Source organism: Sorghum bicolor, chromosome 4 (assembly GCF_000003195.3).
Source record: "Sorghum bicolor cultivar BTx623 chromosome 4, Sorghum_bicolor_NCBIv3, whole genome shotgun sequence".
Lineage (NCBI taxonomy): Eukaryota > Viridiplantae > Streptophyta > Magnoliopsida > Poales > Poaceae > Sorghum > Sorghum bicolor.
Window position 1 is genome coordinate 2,137,470 of NC_012873.2, and position 27,355 is coordinate 2,164,824.

Consider the following 27,355-nt stretch of genomic DNA (forward strand, 5'->3'; position numbering starts at 1 on the left):
CGGCGAGATGACGGAGTAAGCACAGGTGGGTTCATTATCCGAAACCACATGGGAGATTCAGTGCTGGCGGGTGCTGTTAAAGTTAAGGCAGTCCGTGATGCGCTATCGGCTGAAGCAATGGCGTGTTTATTCGCGCTAGAATCGGCGGCAGAATCGAATTGGAAATGGACTGCAGCCAGCTACGGGAGGCGATCACTTCACAAAGCAGAGATATGGCCCCTTGCGGTGTCCTGTTCCGGAGTATCCGAGAGCTACTTCATGATCATTTTATTTGTAGTAATTGTTAACGTTCCTCAGTCATATAACTCGTCTGCGCACGAGATCGCTAAATTAGCATTTAGTTGGGACCTGGGTCAGTCCAATGTATGGCACGACCCACTCCCAGAGTTTGTAAACACTGCCAAGGGGTTCACGGCGCAATGGCAAAGGCCATTAGTTGGAGGGCTCCCACCCAGGGTTCAAATCCTGGGTGCGGCACTTTATTCTGGATTTATTCCAGAATTTTTCGGCGCTATGCATTAAGTGGTAGGCGACGTGTCCGTCGACAGCGAGGCGCCTGTCCTTCGAAGGTGCTCATAGGAGTAGGGTTTGCGTACGTGTGTTCATAGGGGTGAGTGTGCGTGCGTGTTGAGTGTCTGCGTTGTACTGTATAATCTAAAAAAAAGAGTTTGTAAACACTCTCGTGACTCGCGATTGCGTCGAGGTTACGTCCATAAATGAAAGGTCATGAAGGGCTGAGATTGAGATAAAAAAAAGAATGAATAATGAGGAATATTCTAGAAGATATGGCCAGACTGTAAAGACGACGGTCGCTCGCCCCAGGTGGGCCAGGCCTATCTATCCATCCACCTATACCAATCATAGATGATCGCGGGCGCAGCAGCTCGAGCTTCTGGCTGGCTGGCTGGCTCACGAAAGGCCCATGCCCCAATCATCGTCGCCGGCTCCCTTCGTGGGCCCCACGCCCGCTTCGGTTGTAGGCGACGGCCCATACGGTCCACCGAGGACCCGGTCCACGCCACGCCATCTCCTTCCTCCTCGTCTGACCTCTCGACTCTCGTCGTCGACGAAGGAAGGATTTCCGCCTCCGCCTCCGCCTCCGCCCCGGCCGCCTTTTCGCGCTGGCCCGCCGCTGCATTTCCCGGTGGCCTCGCCGCGTGCGGCCGCGAGACGTGGGGGCCTGCTGCGGTCCTCGCCCGCGTCGTCTCCCCGTGGGGGGCGTGCCTGCCTGGGACCGTTGAGACGAGTACGTGCGCTGTGACCCCCGCTCTGCTGGATTACCTCACGCTTTCCCTGCATTCCCATCTACGCGTTTATGGTACCAACACCTGTTCATTGCGAATTTGGTGTTGCGGTTTCCTGCTGTACATTTTTTTTTTGTTTTATTTGGACAGGGCTTTGCCGAACAATTTAATACCACTGCTACATTAGTGCTTGATTTTTGTGAGACATAGATTCGTATTGAAGCATGCCTGCTTATAATTATGATTTCATATCACATAATGACATAATAATGGAGTAATTGTTGGATAAAGACGTTAATTCCTCTAGAATCCACACGAGTCATTATTTGTTGGAATACACCTTTGAGGTTTCAAACGAAGCTAGAGTATCATTTTCATGTTACTACATGTTTCTTTAAATAAAAAATCTTGCATCTCAATGTTTTTTTTTTCTCTTGGGTTCAACAGGAAGCCTTGCACCTGTTCTGTTCAAGACGTCAGGTGTTGGTATTTGAGTGGCAATTGAGTGGTTGGGGAACCTGATTGGCCACAAGCATTGTTGGTCCACCGATGGGGAGCAATGACCCTAGCACACCCTCCAAGGCTTCAAAGGCATCAGAACAAGTACTTGAAACAGTGATAACACACCTTTACATACTTAATAAATGGCATTGTCAGTGCTTAACTGTGCTCCTGTTATTTGCCTAAAAGAGACAATATTCACTCTTTTTCTCCCTAGTGCAATAACCTTAGGGTGGTTAAAATGACATCTTTTTTGGAATACTCTGATTTTGCTGCAGCCACATTAGGAAACGTTCTGACATGATATGAACTGATACTTTCATGGACTAATAAAGAATAGAAATGCACTCTGCCTTTCTCAGATTATGTGGCACAAGTACTATTTCAAGTCAAATTGGTGCCTTTAAAGTTAATGCAATATTGCTATTAAAGTTGAAGTGCACAAATGCATACATAGGTTTAAGCACCATTTGAATGCCACCTTCTGCCTAATTCTGTTTTAGTTACATAGGCTATTCCCTTCCATTGACAGAAGGAAATATCTAACTAGGTCAAAACAGAATTCTCCTGTTTCTGTTGTGACAAAACATGATGTTTTTGTTTCTTACCTCCTTATTTTCAGGATCAACCTCCAGCTACCACATCCAGTGGAACACCTTCAGTGTACCCTGAATGGCCCAGCTTTCAGGTTATTCCATATAAAAATATGCCCTTGCTAATTAAGAAAGAAACATTTTTCCTTTTACATTCTATTTTTATCAAGCAATTCTCCTTGCCTTTATGGCTTTATCTCTTACTTGTTAAAAATCTTGGTAGGCCTACTCAGCAATTCCACCACATGGGTTCTTCCCCCCTACCGTTGCTGCAAATCCACAGGCCCATCCATACATGTGGGGAGCTCAGGTGCCCCCTATATCTGAAACTTTGCCCCAGGCCCCCCCTCTGTTCTCTGTCAATCTCTACTACTGTTAATGTCAATCTGTATTTTTGTGTTTGCAAGAGCATGTGGTTTTCATATGTAAATCAAAACCAATGCCCCTTAATTGCAGCCCATGGTACCACCTTATGGGACGCCACCACCACCTTATGTGATGTATCCACCTGGAACAGTATATGCCCATCCCTCTACACCTCCTGTATGCACTTTTATGCCTAACAAATTTAATCTACATGCTAGCTAATGTACACACACCCTTTTATCCTGCTTGGCTGACATATTTTTGCATGATGAATAAATTATTGGCAGACTATGCATCCATTTAGTCATTATCCTATGCCAACAAACGGACATGCTGAAACCCCTGTAAGTAATCAACTGTTTCTATTCCCTTTTGGTCATTACCATTTCATGTAATCCTGAAATATATCTTTCAGGGAGCTGCACCAAGTGCTCCAGAAATGAATGGTGAGTGTTTTCCAAGGTCAACAGTTCATTATCAAAGCCAATTGGAGTATGGAAATTAAAATTAGACTTCTGGTAATAATTTCAGGGAAAAGTGAGCCTGGCAGAACATCTGCTCCATCTGCCAATGGGATTACCTCCCACAGGTTTTTTTGTCAGTGTAAATTACAAATATCTAGAGTTCATTTATAACCTAATCACCTTGTAATTTTTTACCTGCAGTGAGAGTGGAAGTGAGAGTGAGAGTGAAGGAAGTGATGCCAATTCTCAAAATGTGAGATTGATCTGTGATCCTCAATCTCTTTCTTGTCATAACACTTCTTTTAGACTCCTTGATAATTTTGCTGTTGCAGGATTCACACTCAAAGGACAATGATGGAAAGGAAGATGGTGGGTATCTGAGGACTTGTTTTATTTTCCAAATGATAAAGACCACTAGAATTGCATATCTGTTTTCATAAGATGATGGGTATATCCTGTCAATATGCAGGCAATTCTCAGAATGGCATATCTTATTCAGCATCACAAGGAATGTTAAACCAAACCATGGCGATGCTTCCAGTACAACCGGGTGCAATGGTTGGAGGAGTTCCTAGCTCCACAGCTAACTTGAATATTGGAATGGATTATTGGGCAGCTTCAGGTTCTGCAGCTGTCCCTGGAACGCATGGCAAAGCACCAGTTGGTTCAGCTCGGGGAGACCAATGGGTACAGTCCTTTAGCATTTGTTTGCTTAAATGTTACAATTATATGTACTAAAATATTTGATCTTTGATGATTGGCATGTCCTGTTTGTGTTTCTAGAGTATTTCTTGCTCCATAGAACCGAATACAAGCATTCACAGTTCTTCCCGTTTTATTCTTGAAAAATATAATGACTCTGCTGACAGAAACTATTTGATGCCCTGTCGTTTCCATTTTCCATGTTCAGCTAAAAGATTCTTATATTTGTTTCATACACCATCCTTTAAACTTAAAAACAGGATAAAATGTACCTTTGCCATCTTATGAAGTGCTCTGAGAAGTTTTAGTCTATCTTATTGTGCTTTGGTTGTGCTAAATATAAGACACTAACAAGGATACCGCGCTTCAGTGCTGCTTTATTTATATAATAAGTGCTTTTATGTGCGCATTAATATAGGACAATCTAATCACCATGAACTTGATTGTATCAATATTCAGGATGAAAGGGAACTCAAGAAGCAAAAACGAAAGCAGTCTAATAGAGAATCAGCACGCAGATCCCGGCTGCGCAAACAGGTGTTGTGCAACGCTCATGCTGACATCCTGCTACCTGAGTTTCATCTTCTAAGTTCCAAGAGAATTTTGTTCATTGCTTTTCATGATCTTATTCGGTTGTTCCAGGCTGAGTGCGAGGAGCTTGGGCAACGTGCTGAAGCTTTGAGGTCGGAGAACTCCTCTCTCAGGGCCGAGCTTGAGCGGATCAGAAAGGAGTATGAACAGCTACTTTCACAGAATGCTTCCCTCAAGGTATCATTCGTTTGCTATCTCTATATCGTCATTTGATATTATCAGTTATGGTAGCTCAGGTTGTTATGCTAGATCACCTCCTCAATTATGCAGCTACTGTTACACGTATCTATAGCAGAAATTGGCAATATCGTTGTCACACATTGTGATGCCTTGAATTACTGTGCATATTGCTATGATTGTGACTTTTTTCTTTTTTTTTTCCTGCTATTGTTGGCCTCAGTTGAGTGTTGGTATGATATTTGCAGGAAAAGCTGGGGGCCACCAGTGATTCTATTCCTGATATGAATGAAAAGAACGACGGCGACGGCAGCTACAAGAGACAACATGATTCCGATGCCCAGTCTTGACCCGTTTAGCCCAGGATTCTTGGAATGCACATTGCTATTTATTTTCTTGAACAACATAGGAAAGAGAATTATTTATGTAACTCTACCTCCTCGACTGATCGACTAACGTCTCTGACGGCATGTATATAACATATATGCCCTCACTGCTGTACCAGTAATTTAGGAATTACAGACAAAAAGGGAAAACTTACTTGATGTTGTTCGAGATGGACTACAGCTTGACTAAAAAAGCAGCTATGTACGAAAGTGCAAAGTACACCAGTTGCATGCATCCTCCATGGGCAATTAAGTTGTCATCATAAGATAATGTCCAAAGGACGATGTTGATATACATTTTGATTGACTTGCATTGTCATAGTTCCCCCATTGTCATAGTACAAGTACACTTTCTCTCCCCCAAAACGGCTAGGAAACAGTGGTCTCTGTGCACCAGCGATTATCATACACTCTTCATTTATACTTTACAATTGGAATTGGAAGGGAAATTAATTAAGAGCTAACTTATTTCTATTAATTTAAAATTAAAAAGAAAATAATATCTTCTCTAAACTTTAAGCTTCATAATTAGTAGGGGCCGCGTGAACGCGTACCCCCTCTTTCACAAATTACAACGTCCTACTTAAGGAGATGGTAGGCAAGCGCTCTTCCCTAGTGCAATGGAAGCCGCTAGCCTAGGCCATGACCCTTAGGTAAGTATGGATCAAGGTTGCACTTGTGGTTTGTTTTGTAGCTCGTCCTAGATGGAAGCACAGTTAGCGCACCGATTTGGTACTAAACCGATGGCTATTAATTTGTGTTTGTTAAGGTCTCCTGTTGTTAGCACGTTGGGCTCGAGAGAAGGCCCTTGGCGTTCGGCTGTCCGCAAACCTGGCCCAAATGAGAATAGTGTGCCCCAAGGCCTAATCCGTCAACTTGTGGGCCGGCTCCGTGAGATCATTTGCCATGCATACGGATCTCCCTCTCGCAAAGTTGGTTTTAGAATTTCTTGTTCTCATCACCGTGTGAGATGAGTGAATATCTGTGCTCAACCCAATAAAGATCGGTACTCTCTTCGTTCTAAATTGTAAACAGTTCTAGCTTTTCATAGACATATATTTAGGTGCGTAACAAAAGTTATGTAAAAAGTCTAGAATGACTTACAGATTAGAGAGAATATATTTTCATATCATCAAGTGAAATTACAAAAATAATTACAAGATTATAATCATGATTACAACTAAGGATCAGCTACTAAACATGTAACAATCACCGACCAGCAGTATCCGCCCAAAATAGCTAGGAAACAGTCGTCTCTCCACCAGCTATCAATCATAGTACACTCGCACCTAAAATGGCTATGAAATACTATACCCTTTCCAAAATGGTTACGAAAACAGTATGGTCAAAATGGTAACGAAAACAGTCTTGTCTATACATGCCCTGGTCCAACCCATAAATAACCTGTGTCCTAACCCACATATAAATCCTAGTGTTTGTAGGGAGGAAAAAAATAGTTTACTTTTTTCAAATATATTAGCTTAATAATTGGTAGGGTAAGAAATTCTAAATGTTTAGCATATTTTTCTTTTTCCATATCTAAATATCTAGCTAAACAAGAAAATAGTTTTCTTAAATATTAGCTTAACAATTGGTAGGGTCCGCACGGCCATAAATTATGACGTCCACTCTCGTACTTGAGGAGATGGTAAGCAAGCGCTCTTCCTAAGTGCAATGAAAGCCACTAAACTTAGGCCATGACCCTTATTGATCAGGCATAGACCCCGTCCAGGTAAGTATGGATCAAGGTTGCATTTGTGGTTTCTTTTGTAGATCCTCCTAGGTGCAAACATTGTTAGGCTAAACCAATCGATGTTTAATTTGTGTTGTTAACGTCCGCTGTTGTTAGCACGTTGGGCTCGGGTTCAGGCCCTTAGCTGTCCACAAACCTGGCCCAAATGAGAATGTTGTGCACCAAGGCCCAATCTGTCAAGTTGTGAGCCAGCTCTATGAGATCATTTGCCATGCATACCGCATACAGGTCTGGCAAAGTTGATTTTGTTCGTCATCGGACTAGTAGTTAGTGTGTTCAACCAAGGATTGGTATGTATTTATATTGCATCAAGTGCCAATTTTACAGAAAGAATTACAAGATTATAATCATAATTACAACTAATGATCAGCTACTAAACATGTAACAATCATCAATCAGCAGTATCTGGCCATCGCTGAGTACCACAGCTTCCATGGTTAACATCCCCCGGAATTTTAACCAGTGGCAAGATTGATACATGATCGTTGTAACATCTGCTTGGTAGCAGGTTTGGTGAAAATGTCGGCAACTTGATCAATTGAAGAGATGAGCCGAACCTTAAGAGCACCAAGAGCAATCTTTTCACGGACAAAAAGTGAAAATCCACTTCAATATATATGATGCAGCATGAAACACCAGATTAAAACTCAGGGTATGTGGCAGCAAGATTATCACGCTACAGAAGAGGAACATGAGGCTAAAAGATGTGTAGTTCTTTGAGAATAGATTGAACCCTTGACCTTATATATTCTACTTAAGTTGAGGAATGGGACATAATGGGCTGCTTACGGGCACTCCAAGAAATAAGGTTATTAGAAGATAATGAAGCCACCTGTCAAAATTGAAAGGAAAAAAAGTCAGCTCTATACGCAAGTGAAAGTTATTTGACTTCATCCTCTATGGTCATCCAAATCAGTTGGCCCATCCAGTATCCTCAATCTCGCTTATCTTCAAACATAAAAAATTAAGTTGTCATCATAAGATAATGTCCAAAGGACGATGTTGATATACATTTTGTGTGACTTGCATAGTCATAGTACAAATATACTCTTTTTCTCCATTGTCATAGTACAAGTACACTTTCTCTCCCCCAAAACGGCTAGGAAACAGTGGTCCCTGTGCACCAGCGATCATCATACACTCTCCCCCAAAATGACCAAGAAATATATACTCTCTCTCAAAATGGCGAGGATACACACTCTCCAAAAATGGCCAGGAAAACATTGTCTTGCCCTCGTCCAACCCACAAATAAACCATGTGGTTAATAGGAAGAAAATAACTTTTCCTTGTAAAATATCACATGTTTATACTTTACAATCGGAATTGGAAGGGAAATTAAGAACTAACTTATTTTTATTTAATTTAAAATTAAGAAGAAAATAATGTTTTCTCTAAACTTTCAGCTTTGTAATTGGTAGGGGCCGCACGAACATGTACCCCTCTTCCATAAATTACAACGTCCACTCTCCTACTTGAGCGTCCACTCTCCTACTTGAGGAGATGGTAGGCAAGCGCTCCTCCCAAGTGCTATGGAAGCCACTAACCTATGCCATAACCCTTTTCGATCGGCCTCGGTAGTGAGCCTGCGCAGGGAACCATCATCGAACACCACGTCCGCATCCTGTGACACCTTGACGACACGTCGAGCAACGCCCCGCCTAAGACACGACATCCGAGACGCGACGAAGCTCCCTAGACTCCAGCGACACAACGACGCCCTATTGTTGTGCCGAGGCCTGCGCGGTCATGCTCTCGTCGTTGTCTGTGTCCGTCGTCCACGAAGCGAACCCACGCCATGGAGGCTCCCGCGACCACCCCGATGTGGCCAGCGCGGTCTGACTCCGACGCTCGGGACGCCGGGGCCGGCAGCGAACATGGTGTCATTGCCGTGGCGCGTGCCAAGCTTGGCATGCGCCTCACCAGTCACCACGACGCCGCGTTGGCACCCGTGCCCGTGCCTGGCAATCTGCTGCCCGGCCAGGCTCAAGCAGCGGTGTCTATTCGCTTGACCTGAATTTGTAGTAACGACGTCGACGCCGACGGCGATGACGACGAGGTGGAGTCCCCGCCCCCGCCCCGGGTCGTCGACGTCGACACCACCGAGCGCTTCATTCGAGCGCTAGCGCTCGGCGCGGGTGTCGCTGCGGCTGCCTTCTTCATCGGACTGGGCGGCGGCGCGAGGACGACGACAGGCCCGCGCTACCCGGTCCCGGGGCAGCACGCCGACCTCAACGACGAGCGCCAGCCCCCGCTGCTGCTGTGCGGCGCGGACGACATCAGCAGCAGCAGCAGCGCGTGTCACCCTTGGGGCGCCACCTCGACGGCGACGGCGTCGGCATGGGCCACGGCGCGTCTCCCTGTCCCAGGTTTCTTCTTGCTCTGCTCTTGCCAGTTCTGGTCTTCTTGCATGTTCTGAGGTTGCATGCTGGTCTGTTGGTTGATTACTCGGGTCCGTCATCGCAGTTGGTCAATTTGGTACTCAGCATGTTCGATTGATTGTGCCAGGATTTTCTTTGATCGTTTGGATTGGATATATCATTCCTGTAATAAGTTGCATTCGTCAGTTGTGTTCTGTGATCAGTTCTTGGGATACCACTTAGAGTTGCATGTTGATGCTGATGCTGAGGTACTAATGTTTGCTTTTTTTGTTTTGGTTGCTAATAACTTGTCTGAATCACAAATGTTGATTGTACTAGACGATATCATGCTGTTGGAGATCTGTGTCTTTTCAGTTGGTGCTGCAATGCGTTTCTGATTCCATTGCCAGAAGATGCGTGTACTACTAATGTTTGATTTGATTTGATTTGATTTGATTGTACCTCTGTTTACCGAAATTTCTGTATAATTTGTGCTTGTATCTTGGTTATTGTTATCCTACTTTGTCATTCATTCAATTGCGAGAAGATGTGCCTTTGACTTTGTTTTTCCAATTTCAGTCCACGAGTTCGAGTGCCAGCCGGGGACTACCGCTGACCCGCGCGTCACTCCGGACTTGGCGCAGCAGCACCACCGGGGCGGCACCAGCACCGCCCTGCCCCGGCCTCCTACGCCGACTACTGCTCACCGCGAATGGATCCTTGGACCCAGTACCGTGGTGTTTTTCGCGCTATTCCTTGTGGGTCTCCTCCTTGCACCGTTTCTGTAGATTTCTATACTAACGACACCGGTCACCCCGGGTTTTAGAGGTCACCAACATTTGTTTTGCAAACATTTGTTTTTTCATGGGATGCATGGTGTGCTGAAGTACTGAACTGAAAGGTGACCCTTATTAGAACCAAACAGGCGATTTTGTTTCGTCCATCTTTTTTTTTTATCTCTATCTCTACTACTACTAGAAAAGCATGTAGTGTTCACGATCAACCCGTTTCTTTCACAATGACTTTGTTACCTTTTTCCGTGTGGTACACTCTAGCTTGTGTACCTCCTGCGGCCACCCTCAAATACCAGCATATCATTGGCGCCGCAGAGGGCATTGACATGCACCGAGATGCGTCTAAGGAGGCATCCCGATGCATGGATCTAACATTGGGCTTGAGATGAGGGGAGAGGCGCTCGAATCCGCCAGACGGATCTCTGTGCACTACATTTTGATCTCTCTACACGCCACCACCGGAAACGGGTTAGGAGCTGTGTGACTGCACACCATCACCGTCCGCACTTGTGCTAACTGCTATTGTCGGTCTTCGCTTGTACCATGCGTCGTGGTCGGTCTTCACCTACGCCATGTGTCGCTGCTTGTGATCCGAGGTTGTCTGCCTCTTCGATCCAGCCATTAGCCCACGAGATCCAGGTCGGCCATGATAGAAGAGAGACAAGATGGGGTGGGTGCGAGAAAGAGATGATGAGTTGAGTGACTATATATCTTGCCGACTTATATGCTCAAAGGGATGATGAGCTTCGAGATAAGCTGCTTGGTCATTATCAAAGACAGACAACTTAAAAGCCGCCCTGTTAATAGATTTTCAGAGATAGTCATAAATTATGTGTCTCCGTAATATAATTTCTATGTTGATATAAACAGTACAAATACAAGTACAAAAGGAGTGTTTTTTATGATAGTGTATATTGTCTATATTAATCTCTCTAATCTAGTCGTAGATATTGTGATAATTACATATGACTGTAACATGTTAATTTTAGATATAGTAATAGTATTTTTGGTCTATATTTATATCTATATTTTCTATAATAAAGAGGCAAAATTTTAATCACTTTTTTCGTCCATCTATTTTTTTGGTCCGTCTCTCTTTAACTACCGGACAATGGAGAGTTTTTTTCCGTCCAGACTTATATATAACTCGTGCTCAAAAAAATTGGAATAACTTTTGTGAGCTTGATATGAAGTTTGATTCCAAAATGTATTGAGTCCGGAACTGAAACTCTAGATTTCTATATTTTTTTTAATATTTATATTGGAAATTGGAAAAAGAGAAAAAAGTGAGGAAAATATATTAGATGAGGAACTAGAACTCTAGATTGCTATATTTTTTAATATTAATATTAAAAATCAGAAAAGAAAAAATGACAGACTAAAAATTAATACCAATAGGATACGGAAAAAGAAGACTGTGAAAAAATAAAAAATGAAACCCAATCACATATACAACGGAAGAAAAAAAAATACAGAGAAACTTCTTTACGCTAGTTAAGAAAATATAAAAATGGATAGGGTGTGCATTTAAGAAAAAAAATCTCGGAATACTAAATCTCACGCCAGCCAGCACTGAGAAAAAAGTGATGGAAAACATATTGGGTCAGAGACTAGAACTCTAGTTCCTATATTTTTTAACATTTATAAAAAAATTATGGACGAAAAACTAATCGGACATTACTAAGATGCGGAAAAAGAAGACCATGAAAAAAATAAAATAATAAAACCCAATCACATTTGAAAAAAAAAAGACAAAAAACTTCAATACGCTAATTAAGAAAATAGAAAAATAGATAGAGTGTGCATATCTATATTTTTCTATAATAAAAAGACAAAATTTTAGGCTTTTTCGTCCATCCATTTGTTTAGTTTGTCTCTCTTTAACTATCGGACAATGGATAGTTTCTTATATATACTACTCCTAGCGAGTAGAGAAAATTTACTCCTAGCGAGTAGAGAAAATTTTAAGCTACTTGGTCATTATCAGAGACAGACAACTTAAAAGCCGCCCTGTTAATATATTTTCAGAGATGGTCATAAATTATGTGTCTCCGTAATATAATTTCTATGTTGATATAAATTGTACAAATACAAGTACAAAAGGAGCGTTTTATAATTTTTATTATAAATGTTAAAAAAATATAGGAATATAGAGTTCTAGTCTGTGACCCAATATAGGAATATAGGAACATGACTACCAATAGGATGCGAAAAAAGAAGACCGTGAAAAAATAAATAAAAAATCCCAATCACATACTGACAAAAAAAATACTTCAATACGCTAATTAAGAAAATAGAAAAACAGATAGGGTGTGCATAGCTATATTTTCTATAATAAAGTGACAAAATTTCAGGCTCTTTTTTGTCCATCCATTTTTCTTCAGTATTTTTTTATCTTTTAGAGTAAAACTCTCTCATCTGCCTCTTTAATTTTGTTTAATTATAGATGGACTCACTGTCGTCGATCGGCGTGACTACATCACTGATGGGCTCGCTGTCATGGATCGGTCTAGCTTACAAACGGGAACAAGTTCTAATTTCGCCATGCCCTATTTCCTTGACAAACATATACGCCATGGCTCCGTTATTGTCATCACGTGCTCACATATGCATGGGGATCGGTCAATTTTTTTACCCATACCTTTTGTTTTTCTTCATTTTTTGTCTTTCTATATAAAATAAATAATATATATACTTATTTTTCATTAATAAATAAATATTCCTACCACTAAGTTATTGATATAGTTTTGCTATGAACAATACTTATTTTTGTTAGAACCCAGATCAACCACTTATCCATTTAATTAATAAATAATGAGCAAATTTTGAACAAGTTATACGTGAGTACCAGTGCAATCTCGACAAAGGCTGTAACCTAATATTTAAACTATAGATATAATCAAATCTTAAATTACAGTGTGCCTTACAATGGATGAAATCTTTCTATCAAAATATTATTTTTGGATATGAATTTAATAGGATATTATATATTATTGCCGATACTAATTGATATTATATATTTCGTGCTCATCAAAATAAATTATAAACTTTAAATTTTATGAAAACAATAAAATATAAATAAATATGCAATATTTTTATAATATCTTTTTTCCTCATGTTGCAATGTATGGACATCTTTGCTAGTTTAAAAAAAAAGTTTCGTGTTATGGTTGTGGTCTAGGTATTTTGGCTTGTAAGTGTCCGGACTCTAACTCCGTGTTGGGGACGACTAGAGGTTGACATGGAGGCCAAATAAAAGTGAATCAGCACGCAAGATTGGTACCTACGTACGTATTCTTTTGGATTGGATTGGAGTTCTATCGTCGATCGATCGATCGATCGATTGGTGAGCATCAGCTGAACGTACGAACATCTACAATGAGCGGCGGCGGCGGCGCGGCGGCGCGGAAAGTGATCGCGTGGTCTGACCTGGTGACGTTGAAGGGCAAAGGCCAACGCGGCGTCTTGGTTCGGCGCATGCCAGGCGACAAGTTTGGCGTGCGCCGCGCCAACGGCAGCATGTTCGAAGCAGACATCGGCGCCCTACTTCCGCCCAGGCAACATCGTCGCGTCGGAGTCGGACCCCGCTGGCCAGATCGGTGTCGTCACGGGAGCCTCCGTGGCGCTCGTCCTGGTTCGCTTCGACGCCGACGGACGGCGGCAGCAGCAGCAGGGCCCGCCGGGCGGCGACGTCGTCGTGTCGCGGCCATCGGAGGAGCTCCGCCGCGTCACGGGGCTCGTCCTGGGCGACTACGTCGTGTCCGGGCCGTGGCTCGGCAGGGTCGTCGAGGTGTCCCTCGACGTGGACGTGGCGTTCGACGACGGCGCCCTCTGCAGCATCGCCGCCGGGGCGGAGCGAAAACTGGTAGGAGAAGGAGCCCAAGCATCCGAGCACGACCTGCGGAAAAACGGCCGGCAGACGAACAGCGTCTTGTACCCGGGGCAGCGCGTCGTCGCCACCTCGCCGTCTGTCTTCCGGCGGGCGTCCCGGTGGAGCAGAGGCTACTGGAAGCCCAGTCGCGTGAGGGGCACCGTCGCCGGCGTGCTTGTGCACTGGGTCGCCTCCATGCACCTAGGCACCAACAAGGCGCTTATTCAGGCGTCGGCGCCGCCGGCATGGCAGCCCAGCCCTCAGAAACTGGCACTCTTCCCTTATCCCGCGTCAGAAGCGAGCGTCTGGTACGTAGGCGACCGCTGCTTCTTTCGCGCCCCTCCTGACGATCCCTGCCATGACCACCACCATGCTGCTGCTCATGCTGTTGATGACGACCAAGAATCATCATCGCCATACGCTCGTGCCAATGGACGACCGAAGACGACAAGTCACGTGAAGCGACGACCGACGACGGCGGCGGCGAAGAGGAAGCAGCAGGCAGAGTTGTTGTTGGAGAGGCCCATGTCGGTCGCCGGCACCCGTACGACGGTGGACGTGCTCTGGCAGGACGGCACGCGGCAGTGCGGCGTGCCATCGCCGTCGCTGCTGCTCTTCAATCCGGGGCGCAACAACTACGATTTCTTCCCTGGGCAGGACGTCATCAGCAGGCCCATCGCCGGTGAACAGGCGGCGGCGCGCTCCGGCGTCGTCCGAAGCCTCAACTATGGGGACAAGACTGTGTCTGTGTCGTGGTTCCCGAGCCCGCCGGCCGTTGAAGGCGAGACCACCGTCGTGAGCGCGTACGGTGTGGCCCGTGATTCTAGTGCTAATTTCTTCTACGGAGATGTCGTCGTTCGCCTGCGGCGGCATCCACCACAAGTAATTATCGCCAAGGACGAGCGCCGGTGGATATATACTAGTTGATTGTATATAAGATTGCTAGTTAAAACTCCTAAAGAATTCAAGCACCTGGAATATAGGAGCTAACTCCTATATTACTCTAACCAAAATACTACACATAAAACATGCTTTATTAATTTGCTATCTAGTCTAGGTAATACTGAGTTTTTGTTTTTCTTTTCATTTTTTCTATATTTCAGGTGCCTGAATTTTAAAATAATTTCAGACACCACTCTTGTATTACAGGTAGTACAAGTAAATTGTTACTTTTATGATTTGTTATTTATCTTGTGTCATAATATATATTAAATTTATGTTCTTGTCTGACTATAGAAAATAATTGTTAATTTTTAAATTGTCTTTGTGCTAACAAATATTAGATTTTATTAGGTTTGTGGTTATGTCTAGCTGGTTTTTTTTATTTTTGTAACCGAAAATTGCAACGAACTAAAATTATAATTATAGTATAAAATATATGTAATAACCATTGTTTGAAAGAAAACTAAAATTTAAGCACCTGAAATTGAGTAAATCTCCTTTTCTTTTGTATATATATATCGTCCTCAAAAGACTAGTACTATACATATATTCAGGTTTTGCCTCACGAGATAGCGGTTGTCAAACCACAAAAGATGACTGAGATGCTAAAGGAACTCGGCGATTGGTTGTATGACGATGGAGACATGGACGGGACCAAAGAGGTGGGCACGACGGCGGCGGCGGCGGCGGCGGCGGCGGCTCAAGAACCCGTAGCTGCAGCAGTAGCCATCACTGGTGGTGAAACAGCTGACAGCGGCAATAATGCCGAAGGACACGACGAGGACTCTTCTGATGGAGAGAGTGACAGCGAAGACAAGCCTACAGTGACCACGAGGACGACGACGGACCAAGTTCGCTCGGTCGTTCGGGCTCTGATCCGGATTGCTGGTGACGTATTTGCCCTAGGAGGACGGCGAGATTCTGCAGGCTCAAAGCCGCCTGCTGCTGCTGCTGCCATGGAAAGCGTCGTTGAAGCCGCCACGCCCTTGTCGAGGGGCTATGCCGCCTCTACCAGCTCTACCTCTACCAGCAGCGAGGTGAAAGCCGGCGATGACTTTCTACGGTTCGACGTCGTGAAGTGCCCACTGGATCACCATTTTATTGACAGCATGAAGCAGGTATGTGGCTCTTATTTTTTTTTTGTGTTTATTTATTAACATACTCTTGACTGACAATGTATATGTTATATATTGCATTGCATGCTTGAGGAAAATGCTTATCGTACTCCTGTGCTACTAGTAGTCTAGTACAGTGAAAAGTTGGTGCTTTTTTTAATTAGTTTGCACTGGCTATATATTGCAGGGCATTCCTGTCGGAAGGAAGTGGACAAAAAGAGTCCAAAAGGAATGCTTTTTTTAATTAGTTTGCACTGGCTATATATATAGCTTCTACGACTATATACCGTGCCAGACCGTCAATAAATGTTCTGAATTGATAATATATGTATCAATATACCGTGTGTGTCACATTAATTAGCTTTATTTTTCTTAAAATCAAACATTACTACTATCTTTGAATGAAACTAAACGTACGTACTCACAGCAGCATGTGCATGCATGTATATGCAGACACCATCTACGTGCGTGCGTTCGAGGACCGCATGGACCTGCTCCGGGCAGTGACGGTGGGCGCCAGCGGCACTCCATACCACGACGGCTATTCTTCTTCGACCTGCATCTGCCGCCGTCGTACCCCGCCGAGCCACCGCTGGTGAACTATCGCTCCTTCGGCCTCCACGTGAACCCTAACCTCTACCCCTCCAGCACGGTGTGCCTGAGCCTCGTCAACACCTTTGGAGGCGAGAGAGCCGAGGAGCTTTGGTCACCCGAGGCATCCAGCATCCTCCAGGTCGTCGTCTCCATCCAGGGCCTTGTGCTCGCTGCTCAGCCCTACTACAACGAGCCTGCGCATGGAGCTCATGCCGGCACACCACAGGGCCGGGTCTACGCAACGAGCTCCCGTACAGTGAGAACACCTACCTCCTCAACCTCCAGACCATGCTCCACCTCCTGCGCCGGCCACCTGCCGGCTTCGAGGCGTTTGTCAGAGACCACTTTCGTAGCCGTGGGCAGCATGTGCTCCGGGCGTGCGAGGCATACCAGGGTGGTTGCCTCGTCGGCACGCTCGACGAGGAAGGGCGTCCCAGTCCCACGGAGGGCAGCCGGCGGCGGCCATGCTCCGCTGGGTTTAGGCTTGCACTGCTCAATGTCCAGCCACGGCTGGTTGAGGCCTTCGCCACTATCGACGCCCAAGGATGCAAGCCGTCGTAAATGTTACTGTACATTAAAAATTATCATAAGGCTTGTCGTAAACTTATGCTCTGTTAATAAAAGTACAGTAGGGGCTTTGCACCCTACGCGCGTCCTGTTTTCCTCAAAAATTAAAGTTGATTGAAACTAGTTGATATAAATCAACTGTTGGTGTTAATTAGTATAGCTAGTTCACATGGGACTATATATATATATATATATAGTGTCACTAAACAAAAGACAACCATGTATGACCTTGTTTAGTTGTATTTTTTTTATAAAATGGACATTGTAGTATTTTCGTTTGTATTTGACAAATATTATCCAATCATAGGCTAACTAGGGCTAAAAGATTTATCTCACAAATTATAGCAAACTGTGCAATTAGTTATTTTTATCTATATTTAATGCTCTATGCATGTGTCGCAAGATCCGATGTGACGGAGAATCTTGCAAAAATTTTTAGAAATAAACAGGCCTGTATAGTCATTGTGCACAATGGAACAATTTCTACGGTACTAGCAAATATGCTCGTGCATTGTGCTTGAACCTATATATGTATAGGAATTGGGCTCGGTATCATCGCTAGACATAAGTTATTTTAACTAGTCATATATAATATGAGCATGGAATCATATGTTTTCAATAATATGAAGGGTGTGGGCCAATAGATTTTTGAACCGAACTCCATCTTGACAATCGCTAGTCGTCAATTGTTATATAACTCGTACGAGCATAGGTTACATATGAGATATGGAGGATGTGAATGTAGTTTGAGAAGTAAAACACGTCTAAAGAAACTCTGCATTGTCCAACTAGTTAATAGGAGGTGGTGGGCTAAAAATGAGAGAGAAATTTTGCCTCTTTAATTAATTATTAATAAGAAACGAGAGCTGGAAGGATACATATATTTCTTTATCATTTCTATATTTTGTAAAGGTATAGGTTATCTTACAATAATTATGACATTCATAATACAAACTAATGTTAGCAATAATATAACAATATCCTATTAAGGATGTATCAAATTTACAATAAAAATATTGATAGAATTTTCTTCTCACTTCGCAAAGCACAAAAAATATTTACTTGTAAATATTGTCATGACTTCAGTTTCATGCAATCCATATGTTAGAAACGGTTAATTATGGAGTTTCTGAATGGTAGGCCTGAGGGACTATACCGGTACATGCATACAATTCGAAGACACATTACATTTATTTACATTGTACTATAACAAAAACTTCAATTACTTGGACCTTAGAGTGAACCATGATATAACAAAAAAAATGTTTCTAATAAAAATGAATTAACAATTTTGGGTGGAAATCTCTCTTTCTTAGGGTTAGGAGCTCAAAAGACCATATGTTAATTATATTAATTTTTATTTTCTACATTTATGAGAAAAAGAGAAAAAAATTAGTATAGAAGGGTGATGGAAAATAGGATGGAAAAAGAGAAAAATTAGAATATAAAGGTGATGGAAAAGACACAAACGAAAGAAAACAAAAAACAAAAAACTAGCCATACTCCTTTTAAAAAATGGTTAGTCGTACGTTATAGTGCCATCTTGAAGGAGCTTATGAAGCCAACAACTAAGAGCATATTTAGCATGGCTCTTGCCAGCTCCGGCTCCACTACTAACAATACTGTAGCACGGAGTCTAAGAAGCTTCAAATCATGGCTCTGCTGCCTCTTCCTTTTCTCAGTTCATTTTCTACCGTGGAATCCAAAATGGCTCCACACTACAATGTCGTTACTGTGATTTCGGGGAGGAGCTAGAGCCAGAGCCCCTGGAGCTCACCTTGGGCATTTGGTACTTCAGTTCTCATGGAAATTTGGTTCTTAAAAAGTATGTACCGATCGATTCCTTCCAAAAATCGGTACCGAGGAAATTCGGTTTCGGTACTTTCGGTTCGGTTTCAGTATTTACCGAAAAATATCAAACTGATCCCATAGACATGTAATAGCAGGATCAAAAGCTAATTTTAACATAATTTGAAAATAATTTCATAGAAAATAATAGTGCCAAATACATACATACACAAGTCCACAAAATTATATAAGTAGAGTACCATATATACAAAATGTTATGATTGGGCCCTGAAGACACTAGTATTATCCGTAACATATATATTATTCTAAGTATATAAATATTAATTATATATATGCTAATTTGTAAATATTAATTATATAGGTGGTAATTTGTCAAAAGATGTTATAAAGAAAAAAAATAAAAGTTGCTAAAAAAAGAAATAAAAAAGAAAAAAGAAAAAAATTGTATGGGCTTTTTTCAGTGGCCCATCGAACCCACGCACCGCCGACGCTCCATCTTCCTCGCAGCGCCGCTCAGACTCGGTCCCTCAGCGCAGATCTTCTGCTCTCGGTCCCAGGAATCGGAGCGGCTCCCCCTCGGCGGCGTCCAGCGACGGAGGGGCAGTCCCAGGCTCGGCGGCGGCGGCGGCGGCTCCTCCTCCCGCCTCTCGCCAGTCGCCTCGCGCCCTCGCCTCCGTCCTCCGCGCACCGGCCGGCGACCCTGCGTACGCACCTCCCTCTCCCCTCCCGCCTCTGCTGTACCGTGGGAGCCCGTCCAGCTGCCCAGGGTGGCCGGGCCTTGGCTCCGCCGGTGCCCGTAGTGGCAAATTCGAGTTAGGAAACTGCCAAGGTTCATGGTCATGGATGAGAGCCACTGAAATGTGTGGTTCCCCTTCAGTTCTGAGATCTGAATGTAGTGTGCTCACCAGTAACTTGTGTCAAGTTGGATTCTGATGCTTCAGTTGCTCAATCCATTTATAGTTCTGAGGAATTATCCATTTTTTATGTGACCCTGATAAACTGAACATCACTTTTCCCTACTTAATTGAGCGGTAGAGCTCCTGTCTTTACTTAAAAGAAAAAAAAAACCTGAACATCAGGCTCAACTTGTGCAGGATGTTAATTCTGTTGTGCTTAGAATGATGCCATGTTTCTTTTGGTGCCGAAATTTGGTGTGATGTGGTTAGCAGGGAAGCAATGGAGTGGTGGGGTGCTGATGTTCTGTGCTACTTCCGAACCTGAAAGGAGCTTCTTGCAATGGCGCCAGGAAGCAGCATTGTGACTGTAGTCCCCGAGTCGGACTGTGGTGATGACGATGGGCTTTCTGAGGCACTTGGGGGTATCCGGCTTGACGTAGACTCTGCAAGTAAACCATGGTCTACATCACTAGCCAATGTTGCATTATCATCACTGTCTGGCTTGAATGATTTGCTCGAATGTCCAGTGTGTACCAACTCAATGCGCCCACCTATACTCCAGGTTTGTGTTCTTAGACTTACCTTTTATTTTGTTGGCAAAAGGAGGTGGTTTGGTAATTGGAGTATGCATCTCTGCTTGTTTGAGTTTGTATGCAAAGAAAATGCTGTTAGCTTACATTGCCTATTAGATGTGTAGATTGAGTTAGTATAGAAGGTGGGCACTATGGTACGTATGCTGCATTTGCTCTGCCTTAAGGTATCTAGGTTTGCCCATTAATCTCAAGTTGTTCAAAATTTGTTCTGTTAAAGACCTAGTATAACATTTTTTCTATTGTCACATTGTAATCGACGATAAGTTCTCTGGGATCCACATGGATCAAGTCTGTTTCATCTTCGCATCGCATCTGTCATGTTGTCCATTACAATTATGGACTCCCTCACATCAAAATAATCTAGGACTTCCAAATGTTAATGAAAGAGCAACAAGAAGGCATCTGTCATTTGTTTCCTGCATATGTTTATATCAGTGCATGCATAGTGTTGGAGCCCATGTTTATCCGTTTATAACTTCGCTTTCTTAGAATTTGGCATGGTCATGACCATCTGCAAGTTTAAAGCTTTTATAGCTTGCAATTGCATTGGAACACTTTCAGGTTTTTTTCTAGTCTGCTATCTCTCCCTCTCTCTAGACACATACTATTGTGTATTGTCCATGGTTATGTTTATTGTATCCTTGTTCTGCATTTTTTTTGTCAAAGAGCTATCTTTATTGTTCCAAAGAAAAGGTTAACTTATTATAATCACAATTCCTAAGTTCAGGTGATGTTTCTACGCATTTTTTTCATAAGAATAATTAAATGAGTTGCAAGCTAATTGTGCTACTTGAATAGTGATGGTATTTTTATCACTTCAGGATTTATATCATGTAATTTGAACAACAGCTTTAGTTGCAATGATTAGAGTTACAGAAATGAATTCAGGAAATGAGAATGGTAACAATCTCCTGGTTCCTTTTTTTCTGCAGTGCCCAAATGGCCACACAATCTGCTCTAGTTGCAAGCACAGGGTGGAGAACCATTGCCCAACTTGTCGCCAGGAACTGGGAAACATCAGGTGCTTAGCTCTTGAGAAGGTGGCAGAACAACTCCAGCTTCCATGCAAATACCAGAGTATGGGATGCACTGAGATTCACCCATACAAGAACAAACTCAAGCACGAGGAGCTCTGCAGGTTCAGGCCGTACAACTGTCCGTACGCAGGTTCAGAGTGTCTGATCACAGGTGATGTTCCGTTTCTGGTGTCTCATCTCATCAATGACCATAAGGTGGACTTGCATGAGGGCTGCACGTTTAACCACCGATATGTGAAGCCCAACCCTTACGAAGTGGAAAATGCTACATGGATGCTCACTGTAAGTAAAATGACACTTAGATATTGGGAAACATTCCTGGTTATTTAATCTGGATTATCTGTATGGTCAGTATATGCATTGATTAGTGACTTGCATAGTTTTTGCCTAACAAGACCTTCTGAGATGTCTTGTATTTTGAATGTGATCAGATTCAGATGTGTGTTATTTGTTTTGAGCCCATCCATCCTTTTCTTACCTGTGATGACTGTATAGATAAGCATTCTGCATTCATTGACCCCCTTGTGTTTGATACATGCAGGTTTTCAAGTGTTTTGGGCAGCACTTCTGCCTGCACTTTGAGGCGTTCCTGCTGGGGATGGCGCCGGTGTACATGGCGTTTCTGCGGTTCATGGGTGAGGAGAGCGAGGCGCAGGGGTTCGGGTACAGCCTAGAGGTGGGTGGGGGCGGGCGGAAGCTGACATGGCAGGGCACGCCGCGGAGCATCAGGGACAGCCACCGGAAGGTGCGGGACAGCTTCGACGGGCTCATCATCCACAGGAACATGGCACTCTTCTTCTCAGGCGGCGGTAGGCAGGAGCTCAAGCTGCGGGTCACTGGCCGCATCTGGAAGGAGCAAGGGCAATGAAAAGCATCGCAATCCCGTTCTCCCGTCCCTGGTGGCGCACCGTGCTCATCCGGGGGCCGCTTCTGCTGATCTGCTCCTCGCCATGGTTTTAGTCCCATTCCGTGTTCGTCCTGTGCATTTGATGTATGTACAAATATTTTGGATACGTTGTAGCCTAGACTAGACTGTCTCCAGACCTCATTAACACGTGGGGAAAGCCCCGGCAAAACCTGTCAGTCTGACATGTGCTCATGTTGATGCCTTTTGCCTTGTCTGGTTGTCCCTGCAAGGTAGGCGTTCTTGTTATCAAGTGTTGATACCTGTGCTACGGTTTTGTACCCCCAGTATCGAGAGTTGTGGAGAGAAAAACATCATTCCGTGGGCCAAAAGCAATGGCTGATTGAGCTGAGATGGGCACGGGATCTGGTCGTGGCTATCACAATGCACAGATGTTCGTTTTTTTTCCCCTGTAGCAGCCAACGGTTACTGCTTGGCTGGGTGCAGTGCAAGACGCTATTTCGTTGTCTGAACGTGCACGTGTACACACCTAGGAAAAAAAGTAACAGATTGATAAGGATCCTTTAAATAAATTTTGTGTTCTACGCCTTGCAACAACGACGCTTTGGCCGAGTGGTTAAGGCGTGTGCCTGCTAAGTACATGGGGTTTCCCCGCGAGAGTTCGAATCTCTCAGGCGTCGTTTCCTTTTTTGCCTTTTTCTTCTTTTTCTGCCTTCTCTCTCCATGCCAAAAGGAATCTTAGCATTACACACATTGTTAACAAGCCAATCCACGAAAATGTTGTGTCCATCATCTGGAAATGGAATGTGTTTATATACCACTGAAAAAGGAATCGGATGTGTTTATATACCACTGAAAATTCACTCACGTGACACATTGTTTACATGCATAGAGCATTAAGGTCATGTTTGGTTCATCTTGCTAGATTTTAGCTAGCTAAATTTTAGTCATTTTAGTAGCTAAAGTATCAAACACATTGACTAAAAGGTGCTAAAATAGTTTAGTCTCATTAGTCACCCAAGAGTAGCTAAAATAATTTTAGCTAGTTAAAATTCAGTAAGGGGAACCAAACAGACCCTAAATATAGTCGAAAAAAAAAACTAATTACACAGTTTGTCTGTAAATCGCGAAATGAATTATTTGAGCCTAGTTAGTTCATGATTGGACAATAATTGTCAAATAAAACAAAAGTGCTACAGTAACCAAACTCAAAATTTTGGGAACTAAACAAGGCCACGTTTCACTGAGACCTTCAACGACATACGAGGAATTTCCAAATTTCCAGCAGCACAGGGCAAAACAATTGCAATACATTCTTAATTTTTGAGCACTTGACAAAGCTTCTAATCACCAGAATCACAGAGGATCTCTTTTATTGTGAAGCAGTCAAACAACAAACAAACACAACCACGTGCACCAGCCCTCAAGTATACACACAAGATCAACAATGTCGGCATTACATTCGTTCAACAATTTACAAACAATCTCAGGAGAAAGGTATGTGAGTTCCTGCCGGATGAACTGGCTGATATGATACCAACACAAAGGAACTCCATCAGCGGGCAGCCACACCAAGGAATTCTTGTGCTGGAGCATATTCTTGTGGGCTTGTGGCGAATCATGGCAGGAGCCCTGTCAGTTGGTTGAGGCACTGAGCTCACTGCACAAACAGAATAGGCATTTTCAGAATGGGTTGAGGCATCCCTGATCGAAATTCATCCCATACTAATGCAGACAGAAAAGGGGGTTCAATTGTGTGCTCAGAATGATACAAAACCTTCCACTGGATTAGATGGAAGGGCCAGCAACCGAAGTTGCATGACCCGATTCTTGCAACTGCTTCAGGGTGGACGCAAGCCAGTCAAGCCCGTCGTATAGGCCCTCACCACGGAGTGCGCAGGTCCCCTGTATGTGCCATATTCTGTTCCTGAGATCATGCAGCCCCAGTCCTTCGCTAACCTCATCCGTGCTCATCGCACCTCTCTGTGTGAGCAAGAATAAGATATCAGTCTCAGAGTATCACTCGATCCCTGCTCATTTAAGACTTCCATAAATCTGAAGAGGTTAACGGCATAGCAGTTCTAAACCTCCTGCTTTTCAGTTAGCCATACTGAACAAAGAAATATTTTTTGGTACTCCAAAAAGTTTCATGAGATAACGATTAGTTCTCAACAGTTCCTACTACAGCAAGTGATACCTCAGAACCTTGCAAAAATAATTAAATGTGACAAACCATACAAACTGAAAGTAAAAAAAAAAAAGAACATGTGATAACTACTCATTATAAGAAGGGAACTTCAAAACATAAATAAATAAACAGTGACATGTCAATAAGGTCATAAAATATTACACAAGCAGACCTGAGCACTCCAAACTCTTGGCTTAACTTACCAGATCCTGTTTGTTTGCGAATACCAAGATTATGCTGTTTGCCATCAAAGGGTCCTTGATAATGGTCTGGAAGGAGAAAAGGCATAACATCGTATCATCATCATCATCAAGAGACATAATCTAAGGGGCCAGGAAGTCTTATACTGATGGAGGTAGTACGATATCATACCTGGAATTCTTGCCTTGCATCTCTGATCCTTTCTCTGTCCAAAGAATCAACGACATAGATCTGCAACAAACCGAAAGCTGAAACACAAACTTAGCAAGAAGACTCTAAATGTCCTTCACCTATACTATTCTCCACACCAATTAACTAAGCTACCCATGCAAAGATTTCAAAATGTGCTTAGCCTTGAAGGAACATATATAGGTTGTGATGTGGATATTAACTACAATCAAAGAAGAACAATGCACAAAGTTAACACCATATCAAGAGTTGAGAAGACAAGTGCAACAAAAAGGACCAAAGAGACATAATGGGAAGCTACAAGTAACAGTTATTACCAGTGCATCAGAATTACTCAGGTACATCTTCCACAGTGATCTGAGTTTTTCTTGCCCACCCACATCCCACACAGTGAATACCACATTCTTATACTGAACCTTCTCAACATTAAAACCTGCAGGATGGATGGAAATTATGTTACCAGAGGTTGCCATTGGATGGAGAAATGAGGATAGCAACAAAGTCAATCCAGACTCCAGAGCATTATGTTAGGAATGAAGTTTCTGTATAGCTCTATTTGATCATGTAAAGTTCTGTCAAGTAACATGATCTAGAAGAAATTGTTCGCAACTGCAACTGCAATAACAACGAAACTAAAATTCAAAATATGAAGAAGAAAATCATATTACAAGCCTGACTGAAAATGTCTTCTCATCCAAATTATATCACCATAACATTTCCCAGCTTGCAATTATTCATCTTCCACATTTATATCATCTCAAATCAAAATTGGAAGAAGAATGCTTTGAGGAAAGTCATTTTTCGAATCATCAGATGCAATATACACAAATGTTTCTGGATCGATACCAATTAAAATCAGATTATGCCTTTAAAGTATGCATTATCCCACTATTTGAAGCAAATGTTGATGATCATGGTTTCCTATTGTTTCCTTCTTTTTTTTACTCTATACTCAGCAGACAAATCACACCAAGTATTTCAGGAAAAAAAAACTTTTTGGTTCGATATTTTATTTGGAAAGGCACATAATAAGCGAATAAATGTGTCGGTTTATAGAATAAAACTGCATGCATGCCACAATCATTCAGCATTGGAGATAAATGGTAACTAAATAAATAATGATATTGGCCACCTACCGACTGTAGGGACTGTTGAAAGAACCTCTCCCATGTGCAGCCTGTACAGTATAGTTGTTTTACCAGCTGCATCCAGACCAAGCATCACAACCTTGAAGAGGGTAGTGACATGATTAGTCACAGACTTATATAAGAACTGATAAAAAAGAGAAATTGGAACCGATGGAGGATGATACGGTAAATAAAAGAGTGCTTTCTATAAGCAGAGGTGTTTCTCTTGTCAGGAAAAAAAACGATTAAGCAGTGTTGTTGGAATGGTTAGTTGGCTGCTTAAGGAGGATATCATATCAAACATCTATACTTTTAGCTAGAACCACTAGAATGCTGGTCGGTGACTCATTTTTCAGCTCAAAATCAGCTGGTTGGAAGCCAGTACTCAGTAGACCTGTCAAAGCCAATTCCTTGAGTGCTATCTCCACCCACTCCATCTAAAAATTCACGCTTCGCTGCTAGGTTGATATAGAGAGTGACAAAGCACTAAAATTGGGGATTGAATAGGCTTCTGCATGACAGTTAATAACTGAATTCAAAGAGCCCTGGAATCAACAGTAGAATCCTAACTTAAAGAGCCCTGGAATCAAGATAAACAGTAATAGTGGATCCCTGGTCATATGCTCACATGCCACTCCCCAATACAAAACCAAGAACTCGGATCGAAGCTCTACCTCTGATAATGGAACATCGCATGAGCAAGTAAGGCACACCAACCCACACGCCCGAATCCTCCTCGCGCAGTACCGGGCGGAAGCAACGTTCCTCACGTTTCCAGACGAGCCGAGGCACTCGAGGAGCAGGCGGGCCTAAACCATTCTTTCAACCCAAAGAGAAACTAGAGCACGAGCCTAGGAGTTGCCAGAACGAGCAGCCTACTTGAGCAAAGAGACGGCCAGGGCAAGCAACCAAATCGAATGAAGGAAGAAACCGCAGGAGGAGGAGGGAGAGGGGCAAGAAGCAAGATGGTATCATTACCCTCATCTCCCTGGTGGAGAAGAAGGAATCGAAGAGCCTGCGCAGGGCCTGCCCCATCTCTCCGCCGCTCGCTCACCTCCTCCCTGCCTGCCTGCCTCCGGTCGGTCAGGTTCTTGGGCAGCCGTTACCCTCCACGGCCGGCTGCTCTTCTCCCTCCCCCTGGCCCCCGCCGCCCGGGATTCCTTCCGTCCCGTCGAGCTCGAGAGGAGTGGATCGCGGGAGGGAGCGGAGCCTCCAGGCAGGGCCGGCGCTGGACCAAGCGGGGCACGGTCCGGTCCAGTGGGTGGGTTGGTCAGGCTCAGGTTTGGTCTGGCTCTGGCTCTGGTTCTGGTTCTGGCGAGAGAGGCGAACTGGGGAAGGAAGAAGCAATGGGTGTGTGTTCTTGCCTTGTGGCAGGGTTTGGCAGTTTGGTTTGTGGGGTTGGCTGCTCTGCCTCGCCGTCGCCGCCGGAACG

At 43.5% G+C, this 27,355-nt stretch overlaps 3 protein-coding genes, 1 non-coding gene and 1 pseudogene across 6 annotated transcripts; 4 read left to right on the forward strand and 1 right to left on the reverse strand.

Moving 5' to 3' along the window:
* On the forward strand, positions 713 to 5,249 carry LOC8055082 (transcription factor HBP-1a). Its single transcript, XM_002451419.2, has 14 exons — positions 713 to 1,246; positions 1,692 to 1,847; positions 2,368 to 2,433; positions 2,562 to 2,648; positions 2,795 to 2,881; positions 2,992 to 3,048; positions 3,120 to 3,150; positions 3,236 to 3,293; positions 3,370 to 3,421; positions 3,501 to 3,537; positions 3,638 to 3,855; positions 4,330 to 4,407; positions 4,513 to 4,638; positions 4,887 to 5,249. The coding sequence occupies exons 2-14, from the start codon at positions 1,794 to 1,796 to the stop codon at positions 4,986 to 4,988; spliced, it is 1,053 nt and encodes a 350-aa protein (XP_002451464.1). The 5' UTR covers positions 713 to 1,246; positions 1,692 to 1,793; the 3' UTR covers positions 4,989 to 5,249.
* Positions 8,574 to 17,012, forward strand: LOC8055084 (annotated as a pseudogene).
* Positions 19,357 to 22,589, forward strand: LOC8055085 (E3 ubiquitin-protein ligase SINAT2). Of its 3 annotated transcripts, none has more exons than XM_002451422.2 (4): positions 19,357 to 19,531; positions 19,997 to 20,285; positions 21,249 to 21,635; positions 21,895 to 22,589. In XM_002451422.2, exons 2-4 carry the CDS (start codon positions 20,064 to 20,066, stop codon positions 22,219 to 22,221), a joined length of 936 nt encoding a protein of 311 aa, XP_002451467.1. In that variant the 5' UTR covers positions 19,357 to 19,531; positions 19,997 to 20,063; the 3' UTR covers positions 22,222 to 22,589. The 3 variants fall into 3 exon arrangements, with proteins under 3 accessions (XP_002451467.1, XP_021314713.1, XP_021314712.1); XM_021459038.1 differs by having other exon boundaries at positions 19,411 to 19,531; positions 19,994 to 20,285; XM_021459037.1 differs by lacking the exon at positions 19,357 to 19,531 and having other exon boundaries at positions 19,885 to 20,285.
* Positions 22,817 to 22,898, forward strand: TRNAS-GCU. Its single transcript has one exon. It is a non-coding gene; the product is annotated as a tRNA-Ser (tRNA).
* LOC8055086 (ADP-ribosylation factor 1) lies at positions 23,515 to 27,317 on the reverse strand. Its single transcript, XM_002453198.2, has 7 exons — positions 26,902 to 27,317; positions 25,933 to 26,023; positions 25,114 to 25,229; positions 24,779 to 24,838; positions 24,610 to 24,675; positions 23,996 to 24,201; positions 23,515 to 23,878 (listed from the first exon to the last, which is right to left on the reverse strand). The coding sequence occupies exons 1-6, from the start codon at positions 26,956 to 26,958 to the stop codon at positions 24,007 to 24,009; spliced, it is 585 nt and encodes a 194-aa protein (XP_002453243.1). The 5' UTR covers positions 26,959 to 27,317; the 3' UTR covers positions 23,515 to 23,878; positions 23,996 to 24,006.